The sequence below is a fragment of the Perca fluviatilis genome, chromosome 17 (assembly GCF_010015445.1).
Source record: "Perca fluviatilis chromosome 17, GENO_Pfluv_1.0, whole genome shotgun sequence".
Classification (NCBI taxonomy): Eukaryota; Metazoa; Chordata; class Actinopteri; order Perciformes; family Percidae; genus Perca; species Perca fluviatilis.
Window position 1 is genome coordinate 4,420,723 of NC_053128.1, and position 13,381 is coordinate 4,434,103.

At 39.0% G+C, this 13,381-nt stretch overlaps 1 protein-coding gene across 7 annotated transcripts in view; it reads left to right on the forward strand.

Moving 5' to 3' along the window:
* sh3glb2b (SH3-domain GRB2-like endophilin B2b) overlaps positions 1-13,381 on the forward strand; it is a 48,035-nt gene that overhangs the window by 16,214 nt on the left and 18,440 nt on the right. For 3 of the 7 annotated variants that reach the window (XM_039778884.1, XM_039778880.1, XM_039778881.1), the window contains 4 exons: positions 3,902-3,964; positions 6,994-7,056; positions 12,495-12,518; positions 12,628-12,717. In XM_039778884.1, coding sequence (XP_039634818.1) covers positions 3,902-3,964; positions 6,994-7,056; positions 12,495-12,518; positions 12,628-12,717 — 240 coding nt within the window. The remainder of the gene's footprint in view (positions 1-3,901; positions 3,965-6,993; positions 7,057-12,494; positions 12,519-12,627; positions 12,718-13,381) is intronic. The other 4 variants (XM_039778882.1, XM_039778883.1, XM_039778885.1 and 1 more) reach the window with 2 other exon arrangements.

Genomic DNA, 13,381 nt, shown 5'->3' on the forward strand with positions numbered 1-13,381 from the left:
ACATAGAGTTATTGCCCAACTCTGCAGCTCTTTGGAGCTTTTTAACCTCTTAGCTTTATTGTATTTTTATCGCAAGACAAATCCATCTGCTTACAATTCAGTCATTCCAACTTAAAGGGTAACTACCGTTTTTTCAACCTGGACCCTATTTCCCTATGTTTTTAGTTTCTAAGTGACTGATGGGAACAACAATCTTTGACATTGGTCCAGTATTAAGTGAGATCGCTGCAGTCGGCACTGGCGAAACAAGCTAAAAATTTAAGTTAATAGGGCAATTGTGCAGATTGTATTTACCTTCACAAAAGTGCTTGACAGGCTCAGATTAATATTCTAAGTGCAACATTATGGAAAAGATTTCTAGGAGGTCGACGTTTCTGTTCGCTAAACCCACCAGACACCATGTAAATAAACAATAATTTTAGCATCGTAAAATACACTTGATTCAAAGTCAACAGAAACAAAATAAAACTATGAAAAGCCGTTTTGGGTCCTTTTTCCACTTTTGCAACCATCACAACTCTAGTTTTGGTTGAAATAAAATATGTTGGTTCCATACACGCTAAAAGTATTGTTTTTTTTAAATGGAGTCTGGTGGGTTTAGCGCTAGCGACTTCAGAGCTGTTTCTGGTTAAGCAGAAAGGTCTCAAAGAGGTTTTAAAGGTCTATCTCTGTAGTGATCCTTTCCATAATGTTGTCAGACACAGAATATTAATCTGAGCCTGTCAGTTAAAAAAACAGCACTTTTAGTGGATGCTAACTGACGCTGAACATTTGCCCACTAGGGTTACATTTGCAGCCCGGTCTGTGGCTGCCGGTTACAGCATTAACGCTTAATACTGGACCAATTTCAAAGATTGTTGTTCCTATAAGTCAGTCACTCACACACAAAAACATAGGAAAATAGGGTCCAGGTTGAAAAAAAAGGTAGTTACCCTTTAATAAGCCCGCTATATGATTGTCACTGTACATCTGTCAACTAAATTTGTGCCACATTTGGGCCAAAATTGATGAATACAGCTTTAAAGTTGACAAAAGAGATGATTGCAGTGAGAGACACTTTGGCCTCACAACTAAATAATCAACACGGTTGGTGTGTTGTATCTTGTGCCAGCTGTTCTCTATCACATCTGTGCAGTATAAGACTGAAAAAGCTCAGAATAGCAAAAAAGCACACAACAACTATGCATTTTCACATCAGGTCATAGGGTCTTGCTTTCTTTAGAATAACTTCTGCAGTCATTTTGTTCCCTGGTTGCTTCTTCAGATGGCATGGCTGCACTGACCAAGCTGCTGCTTACAATTGACTAAAAAAGCTTCTCAGATGCTCTGCTGGCTACCATATCATCATATCATCAATGGTTCTACCTGCAGTGCCTGTTGCATGTAGCTCAACCTCAATAAGATGAGCTTCTTAATGCTGACTACGAGATCTTTGTCTGAAGCCCACTACAAGATGAAGTAGAAAAAAGTCCTAGTAACACAAAGGTACTGTAGAGGACTGGTGACAAACTCTTGATAGAATGTCATTGGTCAAAATGACACGCTCAGCAAGATGTCACAAATGTCAAACAACGTTGTTCAACTTAGTTGGGCTCTCTTTGGGTTACCATGGCTTCACTTAACCAAACACTGGCAATTTTGAAAACCGGTATCATGAAGCTGGTTATCACCTGGATCTGTTAACTCTGGGGTTTCCATGCCTGTTTGTGTGAAAGAGGCAGAGTTATTAAATCATTACAACTATGAGGGGAGTAGAGGTGGGAAAATAAACCCAAAATTGTATGTACCGTGAGTTTTTATTTATTCATTTTTACCAATTATTCACATAAATATTTCTGTTTATACGGTCCCGCTAACAACGACTACATCATATCCGTTTCAAGCAAAACTGACTAAAAGCAGAAAATGGAGAAAATCCATGTTAAGTACTTCTTTACAAATGAAATAAATGTCCGACTGACTGACTGACGTGATGTGCATTCTTCTTAGAAAACAATTTGTTTTTAGAAATGTCTCATGATTTATTGTCTCTAGAAGTGTTTAATTCAACTGTTGCTTTTGTTAAAGAAGTAAAAGAAAATCGCAATACTCAATACTATCAAATCGCAAAACTTCTAGAATCTCTATAAATGAAAATCGCAATACAAATCAAATCTGCACCCATGTATCGTGAAACGGTCAAATCGGGACAAAGGCATATCATCCCAGCCCTAGAGGAGATGATATCGTCAGAGAAATTAGGTTACTGTAGCACAAAATAATATTCAGCGACATAAGTTTATACAATATCATAAGAATAAGAAGCTGTACAAATATCAGGAATAGTATCCTGATATCAAAGTAAGACTAAGGCTGTTGAAATATCGTAAACATTGTTCGACAGTCGTCAAAAATCAGTATGCTTAATATTATCCATAGAAAAAGAAACCTCAGCGTATTCATGGCAAAACACCACCAGTTAAAGAAACCTCTTTATGTAGTATTTACTTGATAGCTGTTTCTAGTATTTATTTACAGTTTGAAGCTTTATGTTAGTGATTTTGTCCCAGACGTGTTGCATGTTGCCATTACCTTTTTATAAAGGAATAGTACTGACAAATAATGCAGACTTTAGCTTTGCCAGACCTTCCTCCACAGCACTGCGGAGGAAGATCTAGGCTAGTCCACACAGTATTCCGGGACGGGAGAGAAAAGTGCTGGTTTATTGGCATTTCTTTAAACCAGTCACAATCATCATGGGCGGCGCTAAGCGCCGAGCAGCGCCACAGTGCCTCTGCAAAATAGACCCAGGAAGGAACTTGTTTTGCTGGAAAATGTACGTTCAAAGGTTTTTTTAGTCGTGCAACAGAAAACTCAGATTGGACAGATAGTCTAGCTAGCTGTCTGGATTTACCCTGCAGAGATCTGAGGAGTTAGCAGTTAACCATAGTCCTCAGAAATACACCAGAGTTTAGAAAGCCAACACAAATAAAGCGTAAGGTAACGGACATCCGGCCGAAAAACGTGACACCTGGTGGAATTTCCATGAGCAACGGAGCAATCGTGGAAGTGGAACGTCGTGGTTATAAACTATAAGTGAGCCAGCTTTGTGATACCAGAACACTGGAGTTAAAAACCTAGCGATACCTGAATAAACAATACAATCTGGCCTCTGCTCAATAAGGGGGGTGGGACGTTCAGAAACAGCAGGGGTCGCCCTTCTCACAGTAGGGTGGTAACATCTGGACAGTACAGAGCCTGGTTCAAATTGATCAAAAGTTTGGGTAAAAAAAATTATTATTTAATATAAAAGCTAAAACTGTAAAACTATAAACAAGCTAATTAAAGCTGTAGTAACTGTGGGGACTTAACTATAGCTTCTATATAAAAAAAAAAAAAAAAAGACCGGAATCTCACGTTTCTTCATTTCACATTTCGTACATTAACAAATACTGCTTCACACTAGTTTTACATCTTTCTGCGTTTTGTACAACTTTTTCCCGTCACCTGCAGCCTTACTTTACTGTATACTTTTATCCATATGGCGACCTGCATTACTGATTAACTATATGAGATTCTGTAACATGAACTCAAGATACAACAGTAACAACACCACAACAAAAGAGGAAGTAGATGCATCAAGAATGTAATTTGACTCCAACTATTTATTGCGTCAACAGCAATCACTTAATTATTCATAAATATATCATTTGAACCACGTTGATATCTCACACCACCACCAACAACTATCGACAGTTGTCTTCTGCTTTGAAATTTGTCTGAATGATGTGCTGCTTCTGATGTGTTTTCTTTATGCTGCTATGCTTTATGCTGGACATTTTTTTTGTTTTTCTGCTTAATGATTGTAACTGCATGACTGTTCCAACATGTTTCCTCCTCCCTGCCCCTTCCTTGTTTTTAGGCTGCACCTGATTTTCAAGAGACAAGGCCCCGAAATTATGTTCTTTCTGCCAGTGCATCAGCGGTAAGAGTCCCAAGTGAAACAAGTGGCACACATGCAGGGCACATCCAGGGTCTAGTACTGAGCAGTAGCTAGGCTAGACAGTATCTATATATGCCACATACAAGTGTATACAACCTGTTAGATTTATCCGATATGCAGCACTATGTGTCAAGTGTTTGTAGTCATAAATGTGTAATAATGTTTTTAAATGCTGTTTAAAGTGTATAAGGGAATGGGAAATTGTGATGGAGGTATATGATGGCCATTCCCATGCGCTATTATGTCTCAGAAGTTGTTGCAGAAATTTCTGGTACAACATTTAACCATTTTTGACCACTCGAGAATTGATAAAATATGGTCAAAAATCCATCGCCTGCTGTGGCGATATTGGTGCTGCACCATCAACAGTCTAAGTTCACCAAAAGTGAACTCCATGTGAATTTGCTTTGCTATGGGAAGCCTATGTTTCTTTCGCCCCTTCACTCACATAGAATGGAAGTGAAGGGAGGCGAACGATCGCCAATGTTAATTTCGCAATGTGTGAACATGGCATAATACACGAAGACCTTAAAGAAACACTATAGAAAAACGCCATGCTGTGATTTGGTATCAAACCCCGTTTGGAGATTTCCTTAAGAATTGCACTTTTCAGCAATTGGATGGCAGGCACTTCTGTTTTCTGCCATACAGCCTGTGAATTCCCCAAGTCTCTATAATGTGGTTGTGAAGTTTCATGAGGCTGTGATTATAGGTCATTTTATACAATCGGGTCAAGTTTCCGAAAATGGTCTCACTACAATGAAATGGCTTCTATGGGAACTAACCTCATCACACATGAATACAACTGGGCTCATTGAATTCATAAGAGTCTCAAATTTCCAGTCATACCCAATTCATGCAATTCCAAGACTGTCTAGGGACCCCAGTATGCAGAAATATTCAAACACACCAGAATAAGACTAGGTGAAAAATAACACATTCATTCTGCATGAGCAAAACTGCATGTTTTTTGCCCCTAACTGCATGGGATTGGCATAAAGTGGGCATGTTTGTAAATGGGAGACTTGTGGGTACCCATAGAATTCATGGAACCCATTTACATCCAGATATCTTGAGGTGAGCGGTCAAGGGGCCATTTTTAATATGGCCATGCCAGTTTATCCTTTATTTAGCCCCATATTCTTACAAGCTAGCGTGTCATGGTTGGTATGATACCAGTCTCCACTCTAGCTATAGAACTTATAGAACTAAAGACCGTAATGTTTGCTGTAACATTTCATCAGAAGCAACACATCTGTTGCTGTGTCACTAAGCATCTGGCCTTCTTAGCTGTGGTTTGACTGCTTCAGCTAAACTGTAACTGTCTCGGGTTTAAAACACAGCTGTGCACTAAGTTGGACATGATTGTGTCAAAATGAGAACTGGTTCAGCTGGACACACACGCTGCAGAATATTAATGCAGATTTTCTATTTCAGCCAACCATAGTGCTAGCTGAGGACAGAATTTAAAGACCAACCCATTGGAATAACGTACAGTGTGTGTTTCATCGGTCATAGTTGCAATTTTAATTGTCAAAAAAGTAATTTTTCTTTCTATACCAAAAATACAATCCTATTGTAGAGCAGTGTTTCTCAAATGGCCGTACTAAAATAATTATACTAATAATAACGAATGAATTTAGTGATGGATTCTAATCATTTGAAATGTAGGCCAGCATTTAAGTGTTTTCCAGTTACAAGGTTGTTGTTTAGCCTTAACAGGCGCAGCGTTGTACCTCTTTATATAGGCTTTTTTTTCCTACCAAAATGTTTTGCCCTTTTCAGGGAGTATTTGGCAGAAAAAATATTTTAAAGGGGGTTCATTATTGATAAAAGTTTAAGAACCCCTGTTGAAGAGCACTGTCTCCTTTACAGTGATTTATCTACTGCAATATTATTAACCTGTTGGATTGAGCTTACATTAAAAACACAGAAGGAATTGGTCAATGGACATGTTCTTCTTTTTCTCACAAAAAAGTAAAAATACTAAAAGTCAAAGACGTACTTGAGTAAAGCTGCACAAGTTGACAATGTACTTAAAAGTAAACAATTAAAAGTACTTATACAGAAAAATTGCCCTTGTGAGTGTAAATGCATTATTGGATTCTTATAACTAATGCATTCATGTTTAAGTAGAATTTGAATGATGTAGCTGGTTAAGGTGGAGCTGTTAGATTATTTAATCTGTCATATTATAAATTGATCATATTTTTGTAGGTGAAATCATTTTACTTTAAAGTGACTTAATATAGCTGTAAAATTAATGGAGTAGAAGTATAAAGTAGCAGAAAATGGAAGTACCTCAAAATTGTACTTGAACGTTAAAGGTGCCCCGCCACACGTATTTCATTACTTTGTGGTAATGTCTGAAGTTCTACCATGGACTCTGTAACATTTCTTGTGGAATAAATGCCTTGGTTACCTTGTTTCAAGCCATTCTAGCGTGGTATAGAAAGCCTGCAGGAAGACTCAGCTTGATTTCTGCCAGTTCTCATTAATATTCAACGAGCTAAGCTGCTTTGACTCTGAATGGTTAACAGCTAGCCAATGAGAGCCTGGCTATCAGCATCCTTTACCCAGCACAACTGAGCGAGCTCATGAATAGTAATCAGCTAAGGCAACATGATGTCAGACTGACCAGCTTTTGTAATTGGTCTGATTTCTCCGCTTATTTCTTTCCAGTGGCTAGAGCTGACAGAGGAGGTAGCAGTTCATTTTCACATTCACGACATAACACATATGGACCTAACATATTTCAAAAAATGCAAGTAAAAACAATTTTGTGTGGCAGGGCATCTTTAAGAAATTATTCAAATGATATAAAATGACCTCAAGTGGCATTTTTTGGTGAAACCCCCACAGGTGCAGTTTTATTGGGCTTTGAGTGTTTTAAAAAAAAAAAATGACAATAGCCCTCCTTTTGTGTCCGAGAGCTTTTTTAAAGTTAAACCGTTTGAGGCTTGTTGACGTTCAGTTGGTGTTTCTTTGTTTTGGCTCTGCAACTGAACCAGCTGCAGAGTGGCTGGGAGAGCTGGGATGTGGAGACGGATCCCAGTGGATCAGAGCAGATGAAGGTTGTACACATAAACATCTGTTAGCAACAAGGAAAAAGGATTAACACCCTGTCAATTTGTGCTGTTTATTTATGGTGGTAGTCAGTGGTCATGCAGTCTCCACTGATATAGTGTGTGTGTTTTGTGGTAGACTTTGTTATCCATCCCTTGTCCTACCTGATAGTGGTTCATGGTCACTTTGCCAATTTGTTTTTCTTAAAGTGGGAATAATTTAGGTACTTTAGGGACAAATTCAATATTAATGTGGCCAGACAATGACAAGTCAATTTTAAGTTTCCAAGTAATGCATTGGGATGAGGACGTTGAGGACATCAATGGCATCATTAGCTGTTTTAAACCTATTATATTGAGGCAGTTCAAAAAGTCAGTTTCTAACCTTTTAAATGTTGTCCATCCTTGGAGTATAACACACGTCTATGCAACATGCACCTGTTTTACCACATTCTCACTCCCATCGCGTAAAATACGGACGCTTGTTCAGGTGCCTTTGCTGTTGTTATTGACGCTAAAAGTCTCCTTTAGCGTCATATCTAAACACGCTTTATCTGAACGCGCCGGGTCAGGACTATTGACGTCACTTTTGACGCAGTTAGGTTAAGGAAAAGATGGTGGGTGGGCTTATAAAAGGTAAGTTTTCATGACACGCAGGACAAGAACGGGACATTTGAGCTTAGGAAAAGAAGAACGGGACAGGTGGGTTCTGTAAAACAAGAACGGGACAGGTGGGTTCTGTAAAACAAGAACGGGACAGGTGGGTTCAGTAAAACAAGAACGGGACAGGTGGGTTCAGGAAAACAAGAACGGGACAGGTGGGTTCAGGAAAACAAGAACAGACCAGTTGGGTTTAGGTAAAGAAGAACAGACCAGTTGGGTTTAGGTAAAGAAGAACAGACCAGTTGGGTTTAGGTAAAGAAGAACAGACCAGTTGGGTTTAGGTAAAGAAGAACAGACCAGTTGGGTTTAGGAAAACAAGAACGGAACAGGTGTGTTCAGGAAAAGAAGAAAGCGTCAGTTGGATTTAGGAAACGTGACACGCGAGACATGAACCCGGGTCTCCGGGGTGAAAGTCCTGTGTTGTTTGACCCATCAACCCTCGGAATTTCGGGATTTCATACTACTCGCTACTGCTGTCGCTCTTAATACTATGTCATCTTCATGCGCCGAGTAGCTGCTGCTCTGCGCTCTACGCACACGCTGAAGGGTGATTTTTGCGTCGAATCAGATGCTGACAGCCACTGCCCAAGCGTCCGTATTAAGTTCGGAGTGAGAACGGGTTGGTTTTACACCTTGATATGTTATATCTTGATCTCATCCCACTTTCCTGCTTAATTCTGAGAGCTTTAGACCTATATGTAACCAAAATGACACAAACCAAAGACTAACAGAAAGGAGAGATGAAAAGAAAAAAAAGCATAAAAGAAAGAAACTAAACCGCACATCATAATAAAGTTTATTTTATTTTTCATATGCTATTTCTTAAACGTATACACTAATATTCTTGCAACCAATAGTACACAATGGGAAACGTGCTTTCTCTCAATAACACATGTTTAACACAGGAGGGAGCAATGCAACAACTATTCATCAATCTGCAGCTGCAGAATGTAGAGGAAAGGTCAGGTTGAGTTCAGTACGGTGTTCATTTTAAGACATCCTCAGACTCAGATGTCGGACTCAAAGGAAAAGGCATCAGGTCTCGGATGAAAAGGCATCAGGTCACAGGCGAATCGGCGTCAGAGTAGCCTAAAAGTCACTCAGTCCAGACCACTGGGTGCATTGTTGAACCTTGTTTTAACCCTCCTGTTGTCCTCGGGTCAAATTTGACCCGTTTTCAAAGTTTCTATATATTAGAAATTTGGGTTTCTTTCAACCTAATTTCCCAAATATAACATGGATGGTTCCACACAATGCTCTGCGCAGGTTAAATGAAGGATCAGTTCACTACTTTCATTGAATTTTGGGTGTTTTTATTAAATTTTATAGCATTTGAAAAAAACAATTGGTTTTAAAACAGCACCCTGGTTAAACTCCTACATACCTTCCTCTGATCTTAACTATTAGTCAAAATAATTCACAATTTCAGATTTTTTAACTCAAACATTAGATATAATTTCATATAAATTAAGTTTATTGAGCATTAGTTCCAGTAAAAAAAGTGTAAAACTAATAATAAGTTGATGTTAGTGGTGGAAAAAAAGCACAGAAAAAAGAGACAGAAAAGTGTCAATTTTGGACCCTGGAGGACAACACAAGGGTTACATTCAATGCATCCCTGACAATCATTCACTAGCATTCACACACTACTATTGGCCAGGCGTAGATGCTTACGCTAAATAACGTAACCCGATTTGTTCAGGCCCTATCCCCTGACCAATCGGCTATCCTAACCTTAACCACTTGAGGTCAATGCCTAACCCCAATCAATCAGGCTGCTTCGTCTGGCGGGACTTGCCTAGAAGTTATGTGTATGGGATCCATAATAACGCATCCCTGACCTCCGGTGTCAAGCACAAATCAGTTAAAAATGAAAAAGACAGAGAAGAAGAGATACAGCTGTCTATCTGCCAACCCATAGAGCAAATCTTTACTTTAACTGGGTTATAAATTCTAGATAGGATATTTATTAACATAATGATCCAAACGATGCAGAGCATGTACATTTTCATTCACAGACAAGTGACTCACAATTGGGTATTGGAACAAAGACAAGTGTCATAAAAAAAACTAGGATAACAAGTAAACCTATAATTATCAGAGCAGAATGTGCCCTAGTTGCAAAACATGTAACAACTGGAAAACCTTAGGCAAGAAGCTGGAGCCTCCCACGCACAACAGTCTGGAGAAGAAGATAAAGACTGAGTTTATAATGACGATATATGGTTTGCAAGGTTAGGGTTGGGTAGCGTATGGATTTGAACGATTCTGAATCCAATCTATTCAGTATTTTCTAAATTCACTCAGCCATTTTTTGAATCGCAAAAGCATCCTCAATAACCCCCAAAACCACCCCAGTGTTGTCCAAATTGGCCAAGCAGTTGCTCAAATATTGTCCATTTAGGCGATTATGCTGATTATAGCTCATTATGCTAGTTTTAGTTAGGCAAATTGTCCCATATATACAAATTAGCATGCAGACCCATACTGTACATTTTACAACATATAACTTTGGGGTCAACATTTCCGAGTTCATATTGCTGGCAAGTAGGCTATTATGTTGTGGGACAAGTCTGAATAAATGGCTCCCTCCGCTTTCTGTTTTTGCAGTCAAACGCTGCTTTTCAGCATTATATTTGGTTAATCTTTAGTTATTTTGTAATAGACATCAAAAAGTGAACTGCAGGTATAACAATCACTTGTTAGATTTTAACTTCCATTTCCAATGTCCAGTGCTGCATTTCATTGTTAAATGAACCCACTGCTCATGCTGCACTGCATACCTGATGCTAAGAGCAGTTTTCGGGGTACATAAGTCAACGGACTCATTTTGTGACCCTCGATTACAGCTGCAAGGACAGCTGTCAAAACCCCTTGCACTCTGTTAAAACACTGTCCGCTGACAGAGATGCTGTATATTTGTGTTAGAGTGTGATGTGAGCAGAGCTGCTTTAAGTTGCAAACATCTATTTTTTTCTCATCTAGTGTATTTCAGTGATAGAGTACTGATGTTTGTTGAAAATGTAACCCTTGTGCTGTCCTCGGGTAAAAATTTGACCCGTTTTCAAAGTTTTTTATACCAGAAATATGGGTTTCTTTCAACCAAATTGCCCAAAAATAACTTGGACACATGGTTGTACGTTGTATGGAAGCCATACAACATTCTTCACAGGTAAAATTAATGATTACTTCCATTGAATTTTGGGTGTTTTATTCAATTTTATAGCATTTGAAAATAAAGTTTTTTAAATGGCTTTAAAGGAACACGCCAACTTATTGGGAATTTAGCTTATTCAGCGTAACCCCCAGAGTTAGACAAGTCGATACATACCCTTCTCATCTCCTTGCGTGCTGTAAAGCTGTCTGACGGCTCCAGCGGCATCAGCCCAGCACAGAACAGGCAGGTGAATGGTTCCAGTAATCCTACTGCTCCGAATAAGTGACAAAGGCGCATAGTTTTCTATTTAGTCATTTTTTTTTTTTTTTTTTTGTTAAAAACGTAACATGAACACAGCCATCTTCTAACCGTAAACAAACGGGAACTATATTCTCAGGTGGAAGAATATAGTACTTGGGCGGAGTGATATGCCTCGCAGCAAGCCTGTCTGAGAATATAGTTCCGGGTTTGTTTACGGATAGAAGATGGCTGTGTCTCATGTTACGTTGTTTTTTGTACACGCTGTGACTCTACAAATCACAACATGTAAATAGGAACATGTTGGCGTTATTTTGTCACTTTTGTCACAATTCGGAGCAGTAGGCTAGTTGGAACCAGTTACCTGCAGGATCTGTGCTAGGCTAAGCTAATGCTGGAGCCGTCAGACAGCGTTACAACATGCACGGAGAGGAGATTATAGGGTATGTATGGACTTGTCTTACTCTGGGGGTTACGGTGAATAAGCTAAATTCCCAATAAGTCGGCGTGTTCCTTTAAAACTGTCTCCTGACTAAACTTTGAGATAAACGGTGCGTCACTCAACATCCTCTGATTTTAGTGAAAATAATTCATAATTTCTATAATAAGGTTTATTGATGATGTCAAAAATGTCGGAAAAAGCACAAAAAAAAGTGAATTTTCAATTTTAGAACCAGAAGGACAACAAGTTGATGGTCAACGGGGAGACAACACAAGGGTTAAGTGTTTTGTTAATGCTGAGGCTTCAGAGATTTATTATGCAAAATCCAATAAGACACTTTACAAAATATAATAGTAAAACAAATTAAAGGAGAGCTTGTATGCAGGTTTAATTTAGGTGAAGTCAAACTTAAATACTTTAACTGATTTTAATGAAGGCATATTGTGGGCTATATAACATGGTCAGGACAAGTGGAAGTCTGATACCTGCATCTCAGTACAGAAATTGGATTACATAAACTTTGATTTTGACTGAAAACTGGCCAGAGATCAGTGGGTAAAATAAAGTTAGCCACTAAGCTGGTTAGATTCAGGGTAGAAAAGGTCAAAGTAACAGAAACAGACTAACTAAACCCAGTTTCTGCAGATAAAGAAAGTCCTGAATATATATTGAATATATTGAAACTGACAACTCAGATTGTAAAGTGTTCGAGTGTTCGCTCTTGTTATGATTTGATACTATAAATAAAATGTAATTGAATATTCGGCATCCGTTTACCTTGCTAGGTCCCCTCATAGTTTCAGATTGGCTAGATTAAAGCGTAGACATAGTTTATAGATCTTTATATTGTCTACATCATTTGATGTTTGAGTCTGGGAATGGTTCATGACTGTTTGTTTTTTTCCTATTTCATGCTGCTTTTCTCAGCTGCTGAGTGAGGAAGTGGACAAAGTAAGTACCTTCACTCGTGGACAGTATGGGTGGCAATCTGTTTGTGTCTAAATACTTAACTTCTCTTTTAATGGCTCCTTCCTGTCCTGTCATTTCCACATTTCCGCAGGCTGAGCACGAGCTTCGAGTTGCTCAGACAGAGTTTGACCGACAAGCTGAGGTCACCAGACTGCTGCTGGAAGGCATCGGCAGCACACATGTGAGTTAAACATGTCCCAGCATGGGACTCTTTTTGTGAGCCAGCTTTGATGGAAAACTGTTAGTCAGAGTTGCCAGACCATCCTGTCCGGAGTAGCGATGTTAGAGGAAATGAGCAACGTGACTCAATCTTTGTCCAAAACGATTGCACAGATTACCCCAATTATTGCGAAATTACACATTCATGCTCCCAAAAGGTTGCATATGCTTTTTCTGCTATTAGTAGATAAAAACCGCAAATGACGCACGTGGGTCTGGCTTCTCCCAAATTTCAAAGCCGAATACGATCTCGTATTTTACGAAAATTGTTCACCAAAACGTGTTTCTGAAAACATTTTAAGCGAGAAATAGGCCATAGAGTTTCTACACCAGACTCGAGTCACCGACCTCGCCAGACTGTCCGATGGCCAATAATCGGGTTGGTGTGTCAGTGCCTTTACACTCAGTTGCAGTATAAGCTACACATCAGAAGAAGAACTGTTTGCAGGCAGTTATGTAACAGGAGTCGATGGGACAAGTACATCTTTTGAATTAACTGTGGGAACTTATTATCCCATTCAGCAACTCTTTATTGTAAGAAATGGTGTACTATCCTAAGAACAAACTGCCAGGTGGTGCATGCAGAACAGTACAAGGAAAATAGAAAGATGTTTGGAGAGCTATTG